At 51.8% G+C, this 23,444-nt stretch overlaps 1 protein-coding gene across 2 annotated transcripts in view; it reads right to left on the reverse strand.

The window, feature by feature from the left end:
* Positions 1-1,742: 1,742 nt before the first annotated feature.
* cept1b (choline/ethanolamine phosphotransferase 1b) overlaps positions 1,743-23,444 on the reverse strand; it is a 48,764-nt gene continuing 27,062 nt past the window's right edge. Inside the window, exons 4-10 of one of the 2 annotated variants that reach the window (XM_072440093.1) lie at positions 11,727-11,874; positions 11,171-11,312; positions 10,047-10,131; positions 9,270-9,401; positions 6,471-6,629; positions 5,958-6,083; positions 1,743-3,416 (exon numbers count right to left, since the gene is read on the reverse strand). In XM_072440093.1, coding sequence (XP_072296194.1) covers positions 3,279-3,416; positions 5,958-6,083; positions 6,471-6,629; positions 9,270-9,401; positions 10,047-10,131; positions 11,171-11,312; positions 11,727-11,874 — 930 coding nt within the window. In that variant the 3' untranslated portion in view covers positions 1,743-3,278. Of the gene's footprint in view, positions 3,417-3,447; positions 5,375-5,957; positions 6,084-6,470; positions 6,630-9,269; positions 9,402-10,046; positions 10,132-11,170; positions 11,313-11,726; positions 11,875-23,444 lie in introns of those variants that run through there. The other variant, XM_072440094.1, reaches the window with a different exon arrangement.

Raw genomic sequence — 23,444 nt, forward strand, 5'->3', positions numbered from 1 at the left:
CGTAAACATGATGTAAACATAATTTAAAACATGATTTAAACACGATGTAAACACGATGTAAAACATGATGTAAACACGATGTAAACATGATGTAAACACGATTTAAACACGATGTAAACACGATGTAAACATGATGTAAACATGATGTAAACATGATGTAAACATGATGTAAACACGATGTAAACACGATGTAAACATGATGTAAACACGATTTAAACACGATGTAAACATGATGTAAACACGATTTAAACACGATGTAAACACGATGTAAACACGATGTAAACACGATGTAAACACGATGTAAACACGATGTAAACACGATGTAAACATGATGTAAACATGATGTAAACACGATGTAAACACGATTCAAACATTTAAACATGAAGTAAACAGGATGTAAACATGATTTAAACACGATTTAAACAGATTTAAACATGATGTAACCATGATGTGATTTAAACATGATTTAAACACGATTTAAACACGATTTAAAACACGATTTAAACACGATTCAAACACGATTCAAACATGATTTAAACATGATTTAAACATGATGTAAACATGATGTGATTTAAACATTTAAACACGATTTAAACACGATTTAAACACGATTTTTCCGGGACACGGGGTGGATCTCCGGTGACTCCGGGACACGGGGTGGATCTCCGGTGACTCCGGGACACGGGGTGGATCTCCGGTGACTCCGGGACACGGGGTGGATCTCCGGTGACTCCGGGACACGGGGTGGATCTCCGGTGACTCCCGTAAACCCGGTTTAAAGAAGCGAAAACAGCGCGAGCTCAAACCGAGCTGCTGTCCGGCGGAATGCTTACTGCGCATGCGCTGTGCCCCGAGCTTTGTCTGTCAGGCGCAGAGTCCGACTCACTTTAAATCCTAAACTACAAACTTCACGACGGATTTTCAGCTTTATTGTCAGATAAATGAAGTAGAAATTACACTGTTGAGACACAACGTCCTTCCTTGTTGTTTTAATGAGTATTATATCTTTTATTTCAGTTATAATGTCGAACTTGAGCCTTTTCAAAGCTGCGGAGGGAGAAAAGTCGTAAAAACGCAGTTGCTTTTTCTTCCGGTTTGTAATAAACAAATAAGTATTTTTTTTACACATTTTCACTCTTAAAGTTTGTGCATTTAACACTTTAAAACATGTAAAACCCGCACTTAAGAGCTGCAGTTCGCCCCGACAGTCGAATCTTCCGGTTTGTGTTTGTTGTTGAGACGCGTCTGAGGAAAGTGACGCCAAACAGGACAAAAAAGACCAAAACAAACGCGAATATGTTCGTTTTATTCTACTTTGTCTCCTAAACATCTACATGATGCTCCCTTCAAACTTCAGAAACAGTTTAACATGTTTTTGTGAGAAAAGGCTAAAGGTTTATTGCCTTTGAGCGATAATTACATTTAAATTACTGTTAAAATTGTCATGATTATTCTAAATGAAATAAAAGTCTTGTATTTTAATCTTGTGAATCATGTCAGAGGGTGTAATGCCTAATCTGTCCAGCAGGGTTCTCCCGGGTCGTTCTCCCCGCTCCACAGCCCTTAGGTCCTGACCTTAGGTCCACTGCCCTTAGGTCCTGACCTTAGGTCCACAGCCCTTAGGTCCACAGCCCTTAGGTCCTGACCTTAGGGAGTTCTGACCTGGTCAGACTCAAAGCTCGATAGAAAGAACGAGTCAGAGACAAAGTTTGATTTAAAAAAGGCTTTAAGTTAGAAGCACAAACAGAGCAGAGTATTTACAAAGCACAACCTCCAGCACCGCCACCACCACCACTATGTACAACACGCCCGCTCTGGACCCAGGTCCTGACCCAGGTCCTGACCCGGGTCAGGACCTGGGTCAGGACCCGGGTCAGGACCTGGGTCAGGACCCGGGTCAGGACCCGGGTCAGGACCTGGTACCGGTTAGAGAACAACAGAAAGAGGCAAAAGTGAAAGTAAACAGGTGACGATATAAAGGCGGTTTTATCCGGTTATTTTTTTATTTAAAAACTTAGGTTATTTTTGTTGTAACTCCAGGGTTCAGTCCAGGGTTCAGTCCAGGGTTCAGTCCAGGGTTCAGTCCAGGGTTCAGTCCAGGGTTCAGTCCAGGGTTTAATACTGGCTTTATCTTTGGCTCAGTTCTGTTTCAGTCTCAGTGACACCGGTACATTCAGGGACAGGGACAGGGACAGGGACAGGGACAGGGACAGGGACAGGTTCAAGATTTTAGTTTGGTTTGAATTTAATTTAATATTTAAATTGATATTAACAAATTGTTTTCCCAAATATTCTTGGTTTAAAGAACATTTAGTTTTAACTTTTTAAGAACGAAAAGTGACATTTCCCACAAGAAGAGGAGGAGGAAGAGGAGGAAGAGGAGGAAGAAGAGGAAGAAGAGGAGGAAGAGGAAGAAGAGGAGGAAGAGGAGGAGGAAGAGGAGGAAGAGGAGGAGGAAGAGGAGGAAGAGGAAGAAGAGGAGGAAGAGGAGGAAGAAGAGGAAGAAGAGGAGGAGGAAGAGGAAGAAGAGGAAGAAGAGGAGGAAGAGGAGGAAGAAGAGGAGGAAGAGGAGGAAGAGGAGGAAGAAGAGGAGGAAGAGGAGGAAGAGGAGGAAGAGGAGGAAGAAGAGGAAGAAGAGGAGGAGGAAGAGGAAGAAGAGGAGGAAGAGGAGGAAGAGGAGGAAGAGGAGGAGGAAGAGGAGGAGGAAGAGGAGGAAGAAGAGGAAGAAGAAGAGGAGGAAGAGGAAGAAGAGGAGGAAGAGGAGGAAGAGGAGGAGGAAGAGGAGGAAGAGGAGGAGGTTACGTCCAGAGCGACTGAAACATTGAAACTTTTGAACCAAAAACAAGATAAATTTGTGACTAAAATTTTCACAACAAATGAAGCTGAAGTTTGTCTCTTTTACAACAAACTAAATGTTCCTCAAACGCTTCAGATTCTCCAGAAGACGAAGACGGAGGAGACGAGGACGGAGGAGACGAGGACGGAGGAGACGAGGACGGAGGAGACGAGGTCGGAGGAGACGAGGACGGAGGAGACGAGGACGGAGAAGACGAGGACGGAGGAGACGAGGACGGAGAAGACGAGGACGGAGGAGACGAGGACGGAGGAGACGAGGACGGAGTAGACGAGGACGGAGAAGACGAGGACGTCAATAAACTCTAGCTTTAGTGGACGAGGACCAAGGACGGAGGAGACGAGGACAGAGAAGATGAGGACAGAGGAGACGAGGACGGAGGAGGAGACGAGGACGGAGGAGAAAAGGAGGCAGGAGCCTGGTGTCAGTGCAGCGCTGCAGGAGGCGCTGCAGGAGGCGCTCTAGAGCAGCTCTTGATCTTGAAGATGTGAATGTGAAGGTGACGAGCGATCTGATTACACACACTCACACAGTATCTGACCAGATCGAACAGAGACAGCACCTGAAACACATAACACAGGGTCAATGTGGGCCAGGGACCACCTGAAACACACTCACACAGTATCTGACCAGATCGAACAGAGACAGCACCTGAAACACATAACACAGGGTCAATGTGGGCCAGGGACCACCTGAAACACACTCACACAGTATCTGACCAGATCGAACAGAGACAGCACCTGAAACACATAACACAGGGTCAATGTGGGCCAGGGACCACCTGAAACACACTCACACAGTATCTGACCAGATCGAACAGAGACAGCACCTGAAACACATAACACAGGGTCAATGTGGGCCAGGGACCACCTGAAACACACTCACACAGTATCTGACCAGATCGAACAGAGACAGCACCTGAAACACATAACACAGGGTCAATGTGGGCCAGGGACCACCTGAAACACACTCACACAGTATCTGACCAGATCGAACAGAGACAGCACCTGAAACACATAACACAGGGTCAATGTGGGCCAGGGACCACCTGAAACACACTCACACAGTATCTGACCAGATCGAACAGAGACAGCACCTGAAACACATAACACAGGGTCAATGTGGGCCAGGGACCACCTGAAACACACTCACACAGTATCTGACCAGATCGAACAGAGACAGCACCTGAAACACATAACACAGGGTCAATGTGGGCCAGGGACCACCTGAAACACACTCACACAGTATCTGACCAGATCGAACAGAGACAGCACCTGAAACACATAACACAGGGTCAATGTGGGCCAGGGACCACCTGAAACACACTCACACAGTATCTGACCAGATCGAACAGAGACAGCACCTGAAACACATAACACAGGGTCAATGTGGGCCAGGGACCACCTGAAACACACTCACACAGTATCTGACCAGATCGAACAGAGACAGCACCTGAAACACATAACACAGGGTCAATGTGGGCCAGGGACCACCTGAAACACACTCACACAGTATCTGACCAGATCGAACAGAGACAGCACCTGAAACACATAACACAGGGTCAATGTGGGCCAGGGACCACCTGAAACACACTCACACAGTATCTGACCAGATCGAACAGAGACAGCACCTGAAACACATAACACAGGGTCAATGTGGGCCAGGGACCACCTGAAACACACTCACACAGTATCTGACCAGATCGAACAGAGACAGCACCTGAAACACATAACACAGGGTCAATGTGGGCCAGGGACCACCTGAAACACACTCACACAGTATCTGACCAGATCGAACAGAGACAGCACCTGAAACACATAACACAGGGTCAATGTGGGCCAGGGACCACCTGAAACACACTCACACAGTATCTGACCAGATCGAACAGAGACAGCACCTGAAACACATAACACAGGGTCAATGTGGGCCAGGGACCACCTGAAACACACTCACACAGTATCTGACCAGATCGAACAGAGACAGCACCTGAAACACATAACACAGGGTCAATGTGGGCCAGGGACCACCTGAAACACACTCACACAGTATCTGACCAGATCGAACAGAGACAGCACCTGAAACACATAACACAGGGTCAATGTGGGCCAGGGACCACCTGAAACACACTCACACAGTATCTGACCAGATCGAACAGAGACAGCACCTGAAACACATAACACAGGGTCAATGTGGGCCAGGGACCACCTGAAACACACTCACACAGTATCTGACCAGATCGAACAGAGACAGCACCTGAAACACATAACACAGGGTCAATGTGGGCCAGGGACCACCTGAAACACACTCACACAGTATCTGACCAGATCGAACAGAGACAGCACCTGAAACACATAACACAGGGTCAATGTGGGCCAGGGACCACCTGAAACACACTCACACAGTATCTGACCAGATCGAACAGAGACAGCACCTGAAACACATAACACAGGGTCAATGTGGGCCAGGGACCACCTGAAACACACTCACACAGTATCTGACCAGATCGAACAGAGACAGCACCTGAAACACATAACACAGGGTCAATGTGGGCCAGGGACCACCTGAAACACATAAGAGGGTTAATGTGGGCAACAGCACCTGAAACACCACGAAACACTGTGTTAATGTGGGCCAGAGGAAACCTGAAACACATAACAGAGGGTTAATGTGGGCCACAGCACCTGAAACACCACGAAACAGAGGGTTAATGTGGGCCAGAGACAGGGCCTGAAACACCACCAAACACTGTTAATGTGGGCTATGGACAGCGCCTGAAACACCACGAAACACTGTGATAATGTGGACCAAAGACCACCTGAAAAGGCACGAAACACCGTTAATGTGGGCCAGGGACGGCACCTGGAACGGGACAAAGCACTGTGTTAATGTGGGCCACTGTATAAAATGTAAAACAGAACAAAACTGTTAAACGGGGCTAAATGGTCGGTTGGGTAAGGTTTGGTCATTCCCGGTGGAGCCCCGCCCACAGGGAGGAGTTATTCAACTGATTCTTGGCGTTACAGAGCCTGTGACTGGTCCGTTTTGTCCCTGGCCCATGGAGAGGAGGGTCAGGGTTAAACTAAAGGCAGGAAAAGTGTCTCACCAGAGCGGCCCAAAGCACCAGGTACTCGTCGATGAAGCTGTTGAAATACTGATCCAGGAACAGCAGCCCCGGCCCAAGGAACGAGAAGTCATGGAGATGCATCTCACTCTTCGTCATGTGGGCCACCTGAAACACACAGACTCTGGTCATGTGGGCCACCTGAAACACACAGACTCTGGTCATGTGGGCCACCTGAAACACACAGACTCTGGTCATGAGGGCCACCTGAAACACACAGACTCTGGTCATGTGGGCCACCTGAAACACACAGACTCTGGTCATGTGGGCCACCTGAAACACACAGACTCTGGTCATGTGGGCCACCTGAAACACACAGACTCTGGTCATGTGGGCCACCTGAAACACACAGACTCTGGTCATGTGGGCCACCTGAAACACACAGACTCTGGTGATGTGGGCCACCTGAAACACACAGATTCTGGTGATGTGGGCCACCTGAAACACACAGACTCTGGTGATGTGGGCCACCTGAAACACGCGTGCTGGACTCACCACGAGCTTGTTGGTGATCTTGGCGGACACGAAGCCGAACGCCAGGACGTAAAGACACGGATGTCTCTGGAACAGATGCACCGCAGACTTCTTATAGATCATCACAGCCAGAACAATGACCGTCCCAATGTGGAGGACGGGGGACAGGACGCTGGTGCCCTGCAAGACACACCACAGCTCACAGCGAGAGGGCACCAGGACTCACACACCACACACTCACAGCAAGAGGGAACCAGGACTCACACACCACACACTCACAGCAAGAGGGCACCAGGACTCACACACCACACACTCACAGCAAGAGGGCACCAGGACCCACACACTCACAGCAAGAGGGCACCAGGACTCACACACTCACAGCAAGAGGGCACCAGGACCCACACACTCACAGCAAGAGGGCACCAGGACCCACACACTCACAGCAAGAGGGCACCAGGACTCACACACTCACAGCAAGAGGGCACCAGGACTCACACACTCACAGCAAGAGGGCACCAGGACTCACACACCACACACTCACAGCAAGAGGGCACCAGGACTCACACACCACACACTCACAGCAAGAGGGCACCAGGACTCACACACCACACACTCACAGCAAGAGGGCACCAGGACTCACACACTACACACTCACAGCAAGAGGGCACCAGGACTCACACACTCACAGCAAGAGGGCACCAGGACTCACACACTCACAGCAAGAGGGCACCAGGACTCACACACTCACAGCAAGAGGGCACCAGGACTCACACACTCACAGCAAGAGGGCACCAGGACTCACACACTCACAGCAAGAGGGCACCAGGACTCACACACTCACAGCAAGAGGGCACCAGGACTCACACACTCACAGCAAGAGGGCACCAGGACCCACACACTCACAGCAAGAGGGCACCAGGACCCACACACTCACAGCAAGAGGGCACCAGGACCCACACACTCACAGCAAGAGGGCACCAGGACCCACACACTCACAGCAAGAGGGCACCAGGACCCACACACTCACAGCAAGAGGGCACCAGGACCCACACACTCACAGCAAGAGGGCACCAGGACCCACACACTCACAGCAAGAGGGCACCAGGACCCACACACCACACACTCACAGCAAGAGGGCACCAGGACCCACACACCACACACTCACAGCAAGAGGGCACCAGGACCCACACACTCACAGCAAGAGGGCACCAGGACCCACACACCACACACTCACAGCAAGAGGGCACCAGGACCCACACACCACACACTCACAGCAAGAGGGCACCAGGACCCACACACCACACACTCACAGCAAGAGGGCACCAGGACCCACACACCACACACTCACAGCAAGAGGGCACCAGGACCCACACACCACACACTCACAGCAAGAGGGCACCAGGACCCACACTCACAGCAAGAGGGCACCAGGACTCACACTCACAGCAAGAGGGCACCAGGACTCACACACCACACACTCACAGCAAGAGGGCACCAGGACTCACACACCACACACTCACAGCAAGAGGGCACCAGGACTCACACACCACACACTCACAGCAAGAGGGCACCAGGACTCACACACACCACACACTCACAGCAAGAGGGCACCAGGACTCACACACACCACACACTCACAGCAAGAGGGCACCAGGACTCACACACACCACACACTCACAGCAAGAGGGCACCAGGACTCACACACACCACACACTCACAGCAAGAGGGCACCAGGACTCACACACACCACACACTCACAGCAAGAGGGCACCAGGACTCACACACCACACACTCACAGCAAGAGGGCACCAGGACTCACACACCACACACTCACAGCAAGAGGGCACCAGGACTCACACACCACACACTCACAGCAAGAGGGCACCAGGACTCACACACCACACACTCACAGCAAGAGGGCACCAGGACTCACACACCGCACACTCACAGCAAGAGGGCACCAGGACTCACACACCGCACACTCACAGCAAGAGGGCACCAGGACTCACACACCACACACTCACAGCAAGAGGGCACCAGGACTCTCACAGCAAGAGGGCACCAGGACTCACACACCACACACTCACAGCAAGAGGGCACCAGGACTCACACACCACACACTCACAGCAAGAGGGCACCAGGACTCACACACAGCACACACTCACAGCAAGAGGGCACCAGGACTCACACACCACACACTCACAGCAAGAGGGCACCAGGACTCACACCAGACTCACAGCAAGAGGGAACCAGGACTCACACACCACACTCACAGCAAGAGGGAACCAGGACTCACACACCACACTCACAGCAAGAGGGAACCAGGACTCACACACCACACTCACAGCAAGAGGGAACCAGGACTCACACACCAGACTCACAGCCAGAGGGAACCAGGACTCACACACCAGACTCACAGCCAGAGGGAACCAGGACTCACACACTCACAGCCAGAGGGAACCAGGACTCACACACTCACAGCCAGAGGGAACCAGGACTCACACACTCACAGCCAGAGGGAACCAGGACTCACACACTCACAGCCAGAGGGAACCAGGACTCACACACTCACAGCCAGAGGGAACCAGGACTCACACACTCACAGCCAGAGGGAACCAGGACTCACACACTCACAGCCAGAGGGAAACAAGATTCACAGCGACAACACACAGACAGGACGCTGGTGCCCTGGAAGACACACCACAGACTCACAGCGAGAGGGAACCAGGACTCACAGCGACAACACACACCACAGCTCACAGCCAGAGGGAACCACACTCACAGCCAGGACTCACAGCGAGACACAGATCCAGAACTCACAGCGATGGTGGAGCCGTTCTTGCCCACTCCTCCTGAGAAGATCACTCTGAAGTAGTTTGTGCAGGAGAAAATGGCTCCTAAGAAAGTGAAGAAGGCGGGAAGCATCTTCATCTGGACATTCAGCAGCGGAATCTGAAGAGAGACCCAGAAGAAACCCGGCTCAGACCCGACTCAGACCCGACTCAGACCCGACTCAGACCCGACTCAGACCCAGCTCAGACCCAGCTCAGACCCAGCTCAGACCCGACTCAGACCCGACTCAGACCCGACTCAGACCCGACTCAGACCCGACTCAGACCCGACTCAGACCCGACTCAGACCCGACTCAGACCCGACTCAGACCCGACTCAGACCCGACTCAGACCCGACTCAGACCCGACTCAGACCCGACTCAGACCCGACTCAGACCCAGCTCAGACCCGACTCAGACCCGACTCAGACCCGACTCAGACTGACGTTGGTCCGTGGCCATGTTTGCTTTGGTTTGTTTGCTGCTCTGTGATTGGTCCAGTCTCACACCACTGGTTGATTGGGCCCAATCACAATTCAAGGTAAAAGAAGCTTAACATTCAAATGTCACGAGAAATCTATTCAAAAAAGAGTTTTGTGACCAGTCCAGTCCAGGTCGGGTCCTGGTCCAGTCCCTTTGGGTCCAGTCCTGGTCCTGGTCCAGTCCCTTTGGGTCCAATCCCTTTGGGTCCAGTCCCTTTGGGTCCAATCCCTTTGGGTCTAGTCCCTTAGGGTCCAGTCCCTTAAGGTCCAGTCTGTTGCAGTTACCGTAGACTGCCAGAGGGCGGTGCCTCCCACTGCGGCGAGTAGATAAACAGAGATGATGAAGATCTGCACCTCAGTCACATCGATGCTGCACAAACATTACATTAGCATTACATTGTGTTTGACCCCTGACCCCTGGTGTGAGTGGACGTTGTGCTTGACCCTGACCCTGGTGTGAGTGGACGTAGTGCTTGACCCTGGTGTGAGTGGACGTAGTGCTTGACCCCTGGTGTGAGTGGACGTAGTGCTTGACCCTGACCCTGGTGTGAGTGGACGTAGTGCTTGACCCTGGTGTGAGTGGACGTAGTGCTTGACCCCTGGTGTGAGTGGACGTAGTGCTCGCCCCTGGTGTGAGTGGACGTAGTGCTTGACCCTGGTGTGAGTGGACGTAGTGCTTGACCCTGGTGTGAGTGGACGTAGTGCTTGACCCCTGGTGTGAGTGGACGTAGTGCTTGACCCCTGGTGTGAGTGGACGTAGTGCTTGACCCCTGGTGTGAGTGGACGTAGTGCTTGACCCTGGTGTGAGTGGACGTTGTGCTTGACCCTGGTGTGAGTGGACGTTGTGCTTGACCCTGGTGTGAGTGGACGTTGTGCTTGACCCTGGTGTGAGTGGACGTAGTGCTTGACCCTGGTGTGAGTGGACGTAGTGCTCGACCCTGGTGTGAGTGGACGTAGTGCTCGACCCTGGTGTGAGTGGACGTAGTGCTTGACCCTGGTGTGAGTGGACGTAGTGCTTGACCCTGGTGTGAGTGGACGTAGTGCTTGACCCCTGGTGTGAGTGGACGTTGTGCTTGACCCTGGTGTGAGTGGACGTTGTGCTTGACCCTGGTGTGAGTGGACGTAGTGCTTGACCCCTGGTGTGAGTGGACGTAGTGCTTGACCCCTGGTGTGAGTGGACGTAGTGCTTGACCCCTGGTGTGAGTGGACGTAGTGCTTGACCCTGGTGTGAGTGGACGTAGTGCTTGACCCTGGTGTGAGTGGACGTTGTGCTTGACCCCTGGTGTGAGTGGACGTAGTGCTTGACCCTGGTGTGAGTGGACGTTGTGCTTGACCCCTGGTGTGAGTGGACGTAGTGCTTGACCCTGGTGTGAGTGGACGTTGTGCTTGACCGCTGCTGTGTGACTCACATCCCGAAGCGCAGCGTGCCGGACACGTAGGTCTGCCAGTGAGCGCAGTAGAACATGAACATCCCGGCGAAGCAGCAGAAGAACATCCAGTCTGGGTTTGTCCCGAGCTGCACCGCGATGCTCGTGCCCAGAACCACGAACACTGCAGAGAGAGGGCATCAGAGAGGTCAGAGAGGGGGTCAGAGAGGGCATCAGAGAGGGGGTCAGAGAGGGGGTCAGAGAGGGCATCGGAGAGGTCAGAGGGGGCATCGGAGAGGTCAGAGGGGGCATCGGAGAGGTCAGAGAGGGCATCGGAGAGGTCAGAGAGGGCATCGGAGAGGTCAGGGCTCTACAGGGGGATCAGCACTGGATCATGACAACAACAACAACGACAACAATGACCAGTCATAAAGACCACTGTTTCTGTAGAGTTCAGGTTTTAGGCACATTTAACACTTAAACAGTTCTCTGTGTGCGTCAGATGCCCCTCCCCCCGTGTGCGTCAGATGCCCCTCCCCCCGTGTGCGTCAGATGCCCCTCCCCCTATGTGTCAGATGCCCCTCCCCCCCTCACTGACCTGTGGACAGTGAGTCACAGCCGTGGTCAAACAGCTCTCCTAGTGGTGAGCTGCTGTTGGTGCGTCGCGCCTGTTTCCCATCGATGGCATCGAGCGACTGATAAATGAAGAGTCCAACGGCACAAAGCAGATAAGTCCAGAGCGGAGCCTAAAGGAGACACAACGTGAGCCTAAAAGAGACACGACGTGAGCCTAAAGGAGACACCTAAAGGAGACACGACGTGAGCCTAAAGGAGACACAACGTGAGCCTAAAGGAGACACGACGTGAGCCTAAAGGAGACACGACGTGAGCCTAAAAGAGACACGACGTGAGCCTAAAAGAGACAACGTGAGCCTAAAAGAGACACGACGTGAGCCTAAAGGAGACACGACGTGAGCCTAAAGGAGACACCTAAAGGAGACACGACGTGAGCCTAAAGGAGACACAACGTGAGCCTAAAGGAGACACGACGTGAGCCTAAAAGAGACACGTGAGCCTAAAAGAGACACAACGTGAGCCTAAAAGAGACACGTGAGCCTAAAGGAGACACGACGTGAGCCTAAAGGAGACACGACGTGAGCCTAAAGGAGACACCTAAAGGAGACACGACGTGAGCCTAAAGGAGACACAACGTGAGCCTAAAAGAGACACGACGTGAGCCTAAAAGAGACACGACGTGAGCCTAAAAGACACAACGTGAGCCTAAAAGAGACACGACGTGAGCCTAAAGGAGACACCTAAAGGAGACACGACGTGAGCCTAAAGGAGACACAACGTGAGCCTAAAGGAGACACGACGTGAGCCTAAAAGAGACACGACGTGAGCCTAAAGGAGACGCGACGTGAGCCTAAAAGAGACACGACGTGAGCCTAAAGGAGACACGACGTGAGCCTAAAGGAGACACGACGTGAGCCTAAAAGAGACACCTAAAGGAGACACGACGTGAGCCTAAAGAAGACAACGTGAGCCTAAAAGTGACACGTGAGCCTAAAAGAGACACGACGTGAGCCTTAAGGACACACCTAAAGGAGACACAACGTGAGCCTAAAAGAGACACGACGTGAGCCTAAAGGAGACACGACGTGAGCCTAAAGGAGACACGACGTGAGCCTAAAGGAGACACGACGTGAGCCTAAAAGAGACACGACGTGAGCCTAAAAGAGACACCTAAAGGAGACGCGACGTGAGCCTAAGAGAGACACCTAAAGGAGACGCGACGTGAGCCTAAAAGAGACACGACGTGAGCCTAAAGGACACACCTAAGGACACGACGTGAGCCTAAAGGAGACACGACGTGAGCCTAAAGGAGACGACGTGAGCCTAAAAGAGACACGACGTGAGCCTAAAAGAGACACCTAAAGGAGACACGACCTGAGCCTAAAGGAGACACGACGTGAGCCTAAAGGAGACACGACGTGAGCCTAAAGGACACACCTAAAGGAGACACGACGTGAGCCTAAAAAAGACACGACGTGAGCCTAAAGGAGACACGACGTGAGCCTAAAGGAGACACGACGTGAGCCTAAAGGAGACACGACGTGAGCCTAAAGGAGACACGACGTGAGCCTAAAAGAGACACGACGTGAACCTAAAAGAGACACGACGTGAGCCTATAGGAGACACCTAAAGGAGACACGACATGAGCCTAAAGGAGACACCTAAAGGAGACACGACGTGAGCCTAAAGGAGACACCTAAAAGAGACACGACGTGAGCCTAAAGGAGACACGACGTGAGCCTAAAGGAGACACGACGTGAGCCTAAAAGGGACACGACGTGAGCCTAAAGGAGACACGACGTGAGCCTAAAGGAGACACGACGTGAGCCTAAAGGAGACACGACGTGAGCCTAAAGGAGACACCTAAAGGAGACACGACGTGAGCCTAAAAGAGACACCTAAAGGAGACACGACGTGAGCCTAAAGGAGACACAACGTGAGCCTAAAGGAGACACGACTTGAGCCTAAAGGAGACACCTAAAAGAGACACGACGTGAGCCTAAAGGACACACCTAAAGGAGACACGACGTGAGCCTAAAAGAGACACGACGTGAGCCTAAAAGAGACACGACGTGAGCCTAAAAGAGACACGACGTGAGCCTAAAAGAGACACGACGTGAGCCTAAAGGAGACACCTAAAAGAGAAACGAGGTGAGCCTAAAGGAGACACGACGTGAGCCTAAAAGAGACACGACGTGAACCTAAAGGAGACACCTAAAGGAGAAACAACGTGAGCCTAAAGGAGACACGACGTGAGCCTAAAGGAGACACCTAAAGGAGACAAGACGTGAGCCTAAAGGAGACACCTAAAAGAGACACCTAAAGGAGAAACAACGTGAGCCTAAAGGAGACACGACGTGAGCCTAAAGGAGACACCTAAAGGAGACACGACGTGAGCCTAAAGGAGACACCTAAAAGAGACACGACGTGAGCCTAAAGGAGACACCTAAAGGAGAAACGACGTGAGCCTAAAAGAGACACAACGTGAGCCTAAAAGAGACACGACGTGAGCCTAAAGGACACAACTAAAGGAGACACAACGTGAGCCTAAAAGAGACACGACGTGAGCCTAAAGGAGACACGACGTGAGCCTAAAGGAGACACGACGTGAGCCTAAAAGAGACACCTAAAGGAGACACGACGTGAGCCTAAAGGAGACACAACGTGAGCCTAAAGGAGACACCTAAAGGAGACACGACTTGAGCCTAAAGGAGACACCTAAAAGAGACACGACGTGAGCCTAAAGGACACACCTAAAGGAGACACAACGTGAGCCTAAAAGAGACACGACGTGAGCCTAAAAGAGACACGACGTGAGCCTAAAGGAGACACGACGTGAGCCTAAACGAGACACGACGTGAGCCTAAAGGAGACACGACGTGAGCCTAAAAGAGACACAACGTGAGCCTAAAAGACACGACGTGAGCCTAAAGGAGACACGACGTGAGCCTAAAAGAGACACGACGTGAGCCTAAAGGAGACACCTAAAGGAGACACGACCTGAGCCTAAAGGAGACACGACCTGAGCCTAAAGGAGACACGACGTGAGCCTAAAGGAGACACGACGTGAGCCTAAAGGAGACACGACGTGAGCCTAAAAGAGACACGACGTGAGCCTAAAGGAGACACCTAAAGGAGACACGACGTGAGCCTAAAGGAGACACCTGAAAGAGACACGACGTGAGCCTAAAGGTGACACAACGTGAGCCTAAAGGAGACACGACGTGAGCCTAAAGGAGACACAACGTGAGCCTAAAGGAGACACGACGTGAGCCTAAAAGAGACACGACGTGAGCCTAAAAGAGACACGACGTGAGCCTAAAGGAGACACCTAAAGGAGACACGACCTGAGCCTAAAGGAGACACGACCTGAGCCTAAAGGAGACACGACGTGAGCCTAAAGGAGACACAACGTGAGCCTAAAGGAGACACGACGTGAGCCTAAAGGAGACACGACGTGAGCCTAAAGGAGACACGACGTGAGCCTAAAAGAGACACGACGTGAACCTAAAAGAGACACGACGTGAGCCTAAAGGAGACACCTAAAGGAGACACGACGTGAGCCTAAAGGAGACACGACGTGAGCCTAAAGGAGACACGACGTGAACCTAAAAGAGACACGACGTGAACCTAAAGGAGACACCTAAAGGAGACACGACGTGAGCCTAAAGGAGACACGACGTGAGCCTAAAGGAGACACGACGTGAGCCTAAAGGAGACACGACGTGAGCCTAAACGAGACACGACGTGAGCCTAAAGGAGACACGACGTGAGCCTAAAGGAGACACCTAAAGGAGACACGACGTGAGCCTAAAGGTGACACAACGTGAGCCTAAAGGAGACACGACGTGAGCCTAAAGGAGACACGACGTGAGCCTAAAGGAGACACGACGTGAGCCTAAAGGAGACACGACGTGAGCCTAAAGGAGACACGACGTGAGCCTAAAGGAGACACGACGTGAGCCTAAAGGAGACACGACGTGAGCCTAAAAGAGACACGACGTGAGCCTAAAGGAGACACGACGTGAGCCTAAAAGAGACACGACGTGAGCCTAAAGGAGACACCTAAAGGAGACACGACCTGAGCCTAAAGGAGACACGACGTGAGCCTAAAAGAGACACGACGTGAGCCTAAAAGAGACAGGACGTGAGCCTAAAGGAGACACGACGTGAGCCTAAAGGAGACACGACGTGAGCCTAAAGGACACACCTAAGGACACGACGTGAGCCTAAAGGAGACACGACGTGAGCCTAAAGGAGACGACGTGAGCCTAAAAGAGACACGACGTGAGCCTAAAAGAGACACCTAAAGGAGACACGACCTGAGCCTAAAGGAGACACGACGTGAGCCTAAAGGAGACACGACGTGAGCCTAAAGGACACACCTAAAGGAGACACGACGTGAGCCTAAAAAAGACACGACGTGAGCCTAAAGGAGACACGACGTGAGCCTAAAGGAGACACGACGTGAGCCTAAAGGAGACACGACGTGAGCCTAAAGGAGACACGACGTGAGCCTAAAAGAGACACGACGTGAACCTAAAAGAGACACGACGTGAGCCTATAGGAGACACCTAAAGGAGACACGACATGAGCCTAAAGGAGACACCTAAAGGAGACACGACGTGAGCCTAAAGGAGACACCTAAAAGAGACACGACGTGAGCCTAAAGGAGACACGACGTGAGCCTAAAGGAGACACGACGTGAGCCTAAAAGGGACACGACGTGAGCCTAAAGGAGACACGACGTGAGCCTAAAGGAGACACGACGTGAGCCTAAAGGAGACACGACGTGAGCCTAAAGGAGACACCTAAAGGAGACACGACGTGAGCCTAAAAGAGACACCTAAAGGAGACACGACGTGAGCCTAAAGGAGACACAACGTGAGCCTAAAGGAGACACGACTTGAGCCTAAAGGAGACACCTAAAAGAGACACGACGTGAGCCTAAAGGACACACCTAAAGGAGACACGACGTGAGCCTAAAAGAGACACGACGTGAGCCTAAAAGAGACACGACGTGAGCCTAAAAGAGACACGACGTGAGCCTAAAAGAGACACGACGTGAGCCTAAAGGAGACACCTAAAAGAGAAACGAGGTGAGCCTAAAGGAGACACGACGTGAGCCTAAAAGAGACACGACGTGAACCTAAAGGAGACACCTAAAGGAGAAACAACGTGAGCCTAAAGGAGACACGACGTGAGCCTAAAGGAGACACCTAAAGGAGACAAGACGTGAGCCTAAAGGAGACACCTAAAAGAGACACCTAAAGGAGAAACAACGTGAGCCTAAAGGAGACACGACGTGAGCCTAAAGGAGACACCTAAAGGAGACACGACGTGAGCCTAAAGGAGACACCTAAAAGAGACACGACGTGAGCCTAAAGGAGACACCTAAAGGAGAAACGACGTGAGCCTAAAAGAGACACAACGTGAGCCTAAAAGAGACACGACGTGAGCCTAAAGGACACAACTAAAGGAGACACAACGTGAGCCTAAAAGAGACACGACGTGAGCCTAAAGGAGACACGACGTGAGCCTAAAGGAGACACGACGTGAGCCTAAAAGAGACACCTAAAGGAGACACGACGTGAGCCTAAAGGAGACACAACGTGAGCCTAAAGGAGACACCTAAAGGAGACACGACTTGAGCCTAAAGGAGACACCTAAAAGAGACACGACGTGAGCCTAAAGGACACACCTAAAGGAGACACAACGTGAGCCTAAAAGAGACACGACGTGAGCCTAAAAGAGACACGACGTGAGCCTAAAGGAGACACGACGTGAGCCTAAACGAGACACGACGTGAGCCTAAAGGAGACACGACGTGAGCCTAAAAGAGACACAACGTGAGCCTAAAAGACACGACGTGAGCCTAAAGGAGACACGACGTGAGCCTAAAAGAGACACGACGTGAGCCTAAAGGAGACACCTAAAGGAGACACGACCTGAGCCTAAAGGAGACACGACCTGAGCCTAAAGGAGACACGACGTGAGCCTAAAGGAGACACGACGTGAGCCTAAAGGAGACACGACGTGAGCCTAAAAGAGACACGACGTGAGCCTAAAGGAGACACCTAAAGGAGACACGACGTGAGCCTAAAGGAGACACCTGAAAGAGACACGACGTGAGCCTAAAGGTGACACAACGTGAGCCTAAAGGAGACACGACGTGAGCCTAAAGGAGACACAACGTGAGCCTAAAGGAGACACGACGTGAGCCTAAAAGAGACACGACGTGAGCCTAAAAGAGACACGACGTGAGCCTAAAGGAGACACCTAAAGGAGACACGACCTGAGCCTAAAGGAGACACGACCTGAGCCTAAAGGAGACACGACGTGAGCCTAAAGGAGACACAACGTGAGCCTAAAGGAGACACGACGTGAGCCTAAAGGAGACACGACGTGAGCCTAAAGGAGACACGACGTGAGCCTAAAAGAGACACGACGTGAACCTAAAAGAGACACGACGTGAGCCTAAAGGAGACACCTAAAGGAGACACGACGTGAGCCTAAAGGAGACACGACGTGAGCCTAAAGGAGACACGACGTGAACCTAAAAGAGACACGACGTGAACCTAAAGGAGACACCTAAAGGAGACACGACGTGAGCCTAAAGGAGACACGACGTGAGCCTAAAGGAGACACGACGTGAGCCTAAAGGAGACACGACGTGAGCCTAAACGAGACACGACGTGAGCCTAAAGGAGACACGACGTGAGCCTAAAGGAGACACCTAAAGGAGACACGACGTGAGCCTAAAGGTGACACAACGTGAGCCTAAAGGAGACACGACGTGAGCCTAAAGGAGACACGACGTGAGCCTAAAGGAGACACGACGTGAGCCTAAAGGAGACACGACGTGAGCCTAAAGGAGACACGACGTGAGCCTAAAGGAGACACGACGTGAGCCTAAAGGAGACACGACGTGAGCCTAAAAGAGACACGACGTGAGCCTAAAGGAGACACGACGTGAGCCTAAAAGAGACACGACGTGAGCCTAAAGGAGACACCTAAAGGAGACACGACCTGAGCCTAAAGGAGACACGACGTGAGCCTAAAAGAGACACGACGTGAGCCTAAAAGAGACAGGACGTGAGCCTAAAGGAGACACGACGTGAGCCTAAAGGAGACACGACGTGAGCCTAAAAGAGACACGACGTGAGCCTAAAAGAGACACGACGTGAGCCTAAAAGAGACACGACGTGAGCCTAAAGGAGACCCCTAAAGGAGACACGACGTGAGCCTAAAGGAGACACCTGAAAGAGACACGACGTGAGCCTAAAGGTGACACAACGTGAGCCTAAAGGAGACACGACGTGAGCCTAAAAGAGACAGGACGTGAGCCTAAAGGAGACACGACGTGAGCCTAAAGGAGACACGACGTGAGCCTAAAGGAGACACGACCTGAGCCTAAAGGAGACACGACCTGAGCCTAAAGGAGACACGACGTGAGCCTAAAGGAGACACGACGTGAGCCTAAAGGAGACACGACGTGAGCCTAAAAGAGACACGACGTGAACCTAAAAGAGACACGACGTGAGCCTAAAGGAGACACCTAAAGGAGACACGACGTGAGCCTAAAGGAGACACGACGTGAGCCTAAAGGAGACACGACGTGAACCTAAAAGAGACACGACGTGAGCCTAAAGGAGACACGACGTGAGCCTAAACGAGACACGACGTGAGCCTAAACGAGACACGACGTGAGCCTAAAGGAGACACGACGTGAGCCTAAAGGAGACACCTAAAGGAGACACGACGTGAGCCTAAAGGTGACACAACGTGAGCCTAAAGGAGACACGACGTGAGCCTAAAGGAGACACGACGTGAGCCTAAAGGAGACACGACGTGAGCCTAAAGGAGACACGACGTGAGCCTAAAGGAGACACGACGTGAGCCTAAAGGAGACACGACGTGAGCCTAAAAGAGACACGACGTGAGCCTAAAAGAGACACGACGTGAGCCTAAAGGAGACACCTAAAGGAGACACGACCTGAGCCTAAAAGAGACAGGACGTGAGCCTAAAGGAGACACGACGTGAGCCTAAAGGAGACACGACGTGAGCCTAAAAGAGACACGACGTGAGCCTAAAAGAGACACGACGTGAACCTAAAAGAGACACGACGTGAGCCTAAAGGAGACACCTAAAGGAGACACGACGTGAGCCTAAAGGAGACACCAGAAAGAGACAGGACGTGAGCCTAAAGGTGAAACAACGTGAGCCTAAAGGAGACACGACGTGAGCCTAAAAGAGACAGGACGTGAGCCTAAAGGAGACACGACGTGAGCCTAAAGGAGACACGACGTGAGCCTAAAGGAGACACGACGTGAGCCTAAAAGAGACACAACGTGAGCCTAAAAGAGACACGACGTGAGCCTAAAGGGGACACGACGTGAGCCTAAAAGAGACACGACGTGAGCCTAAAAGAGACACGACGTGAGCCTAAAAGAGACACGACGTGAGCCTAAAGGAGACACGACGTGAGCCTAAAGGAGACACGACGTGAGCCTAAAGGAGACACGACGTGAGCCTAAAGGAGACACGACGTGAGCCTAAAGGAGACACGACGTGAGCCTAAAGGAGACACGACGTGAGCCTAAAAGAGACACGACGTGAGCCTAAAGGAGACCCTAAAGAGACACGACGTGAGCCTAAAGGTGACACAACGTGAACCTAAAGGAGACACCTAAAAGAGACACGACGTGAGCCTAAAGGAGACACGACGTGAGCCTAAAGGAGACACGACGTGAGCCTAAAGGAGACACGACGTGAGCCTAAACGAGACACGACGTGAGCCTAAAAGAGACACGACGTGAGCCTAAAGGAGACACGACGTGAGCCTAAAGGAGACACGACGTGAGCCTAAACGAGACACGACGTGAGCCTAAAAGAGACACGACGTGAGCCTAAAGGAGACACGACGTGAGCCTAAAAGAGACACGACGTGAGCCTAAAGGAGACACCTAAAGGAGACACGACGTGAGCCTAAAGGAGACACCTAAAGGAGACACAACGTGAGCCTAAAAGAGACACGACGTGAGCCTAAAGGAGACACGACGTGAGCCTAAAAGAGACACGACGTGAACCTAAAGGAGACACCTAAAGGAGAAACGACGTGAGCCTAAAGGAGACACAACGTGAGCCTAAAGGAGACACCTAAAGGAGACACGACGTGAGCCTAAAGGAGACACGACGTGAGCCTAAAAGAGACACGACGTGAACCTAAAAGGAGACACCTAAAGGAGAAACGACGTGAGCCTAAAGGAGACAAGACGTGAGCCTAAAGGAGACACCTAAAAGAGACACGACGTGAGCCTAAAAGAGACACAACGTGAGCCTAAAGGACACAACTAAAGGAGACAACGTGAGCCTAAAAGAGACACGACGTGAGCCTAAAGGAGACACGACGTGAGCCTAAAGGAGACACGACGTGAGCCTAAAGGAGACACGACGTGAGCCTAAAGGAGACACGACGTGAGCCTAAAGGAGACACGACGTGAGCCTAAAGGAGACACGACGTGAGCCTAAAGGAGACACGACGTGAGCCTAAAGGAGACACGACGTGAGCCTAAAGGAGACACGACGTGAGCCTAAAAGAGACACGACGTGAGCCTAAAAGAGACACCTAAAGGAGACACGACGTGAGCCTAAAGGAGACACAACGTGAGCCTAAAAGAGACACCTAAAGGAGACACGACGTGAGCCTAAAGGAGACACAACGTGAGCCTAAAAGAGACACAACGTGAGCCTAAAAGAGACACGACGTGAGCCTAAAAGAGACACGACGTGAGCCTAAAAGAGACACCTAAAGGAGACGCGACATGAGCCTAAAAGAGACACGACGTGAACCTAAAAGAGACACGACGTGAGCCTAAAGGAGACACCTAAAGGAGACACGACGTGAGCCTAAAGGAGACACCTAAAAGAGAAACGAGGTGAGCCTAAAGGATACACCTAAAGGAGACACGACGTGAGCCTAAAGGAGACACGACGTGAGCCTAAAGGAGACACGACGTGAGCCTAAAGGAGACACGACGTGAGCCTAAAGGAGACACGACGTGAGCCTAAAAGAGACACAACGTGAGCCTAAAGGAGACACGACGTGAGCCTAAAGGAGACACGACGTGAGCCTAAAGGAGACACAACGTGAGCCTAAAAGAGACACGACGTGAGCCTAAAGGAGACACGACGTGAGCCTAAAAGAGACACGACGTGAACCTAAAGGAGACACCTAAAGGAGAAACGACGTGAGCCTAAAGGAGACACGACGTGAGCCTAAAGGAGACACCTAAAGGAGACACGACGTGAGCCTAAAGGAGACACCTAAAAGAGACACGACGTGAGCCTAAAGGAGACAACTAAAGGAGACACAACGTGAGCCTAAAAGAGACACGACGTGAGCCTAAAGGAGACACGACGTGAGCCTAAAAGAGACACCTAAAGGAGACACGACGTGAGCCTAAAGGAGACACGACGTGAGCCTAAAGGAGACACGACGTGAGCCTAAAGGAGACACGACGTGAGCCTAAAGGAGACACGACGTGAGCCTAAAAGAGACACGACGTGAGCCTAAAAGAGACACGACGTGAGCCTAAAGGAGACACAACGTGAGCCTAAAGGAGACACAACGTGAGCCTAAAGGAGACACAACGTGAGCCTAAAAGAGACACAACGTGAGCCTAAAAGAGACACGACGTGAGCCTAAAGGACACACCTAAAGGAGACACAACGTGAGCCTAAAAGAGACACAACGCGAGCCTAAAAGAGACACGACGTGAGCCTAAAAGAGACACGACGTGAGCCTAAAAGAGACACCTAAAGGAGACGCGACATGAGCCTAAAAGAGACACGACGTGAGCCTAAAGGAGACACAACGTGAGCCTAAAAGAGACACCTAAAGGAGACGCGACATGAGCCTAAAAGAGACACGACGTGAGCCTAAAGGAGACACAACGTGAGCCTAAAAGAGACACAACGTGAGCCTAAAAGAGACACGACGTGAGCCTAAAGGACACACCTAAAGGAGACACAACGTGAGCCTAAAAGAGACACGACGTGAGCCTAAAGGAGACACAACGTGAGCCTAAAGGAGACACAACGTGAGCCTAAAAGAGACACGACGTGAGCCTAAAAGAGACACGACGTGAGCCTAAAGGAGACACGACGTGAGCCTAAAGGAGACACGACGTGAGCCTAAAAGAGACACGACGTGAACCTAAAAGAGACACGACGTGAGCCTATAGGAGACACCTAAAGGAGACACGACGTGAGCCTAAAGGAGACACCTAAAGGAGACACGACGTGAGCCTAAAGGAGACACCTAAAGGAGACACGACGTGAGCCTAAAGGAGACACCTAAAGGAGACACGACGTGAGCCTAAAGGAGACACGACGTGAGCCTAAACGAGACACGACGTGAGCCTAAAGGAGACACGACGTGAGCCTAAACGAGACACGACGTGAGCCTAAACGAGACACGACGTGAGCCTAAACGAGACACAACGTGAGCCTAAAGGAGACACGACGTGAGCCTAAAGGAGACACGACGTGAGCCTGAAGGAGACACGACGTGAGCCTAAAGGAGACACCTAAAGGAGACACGACGTGAGCCTAAAGGAGACACAACGTGAGCCTAAAGGAGACACAACGTGAGCCTAAAGGAGACACGACTTGAGCCTAAAGGAGACACCTAAAAGAGACACGACGTGAGCCTAAAGGACACACCTAAAAGAGACA

The sequence above is a fragment of the Eucyclogobius newberryi genome, unplaced genomic scaffold (genome assembly GCF_026437365.1).
Source record: "Eucyclogobius newberryi isolate DKJ021-1_F unplaced genomic scaffold, fEucNew1.0.hap1 SCAF_11, whole genome shotgun sequence".
NCBI classification, from domain to species: Eukaryota; Metazoa; Chordata; class Actinopteri; order Gobiiformes; family Gobiidae; genus Eucyclogobius; species Eucyclogobius newberryi.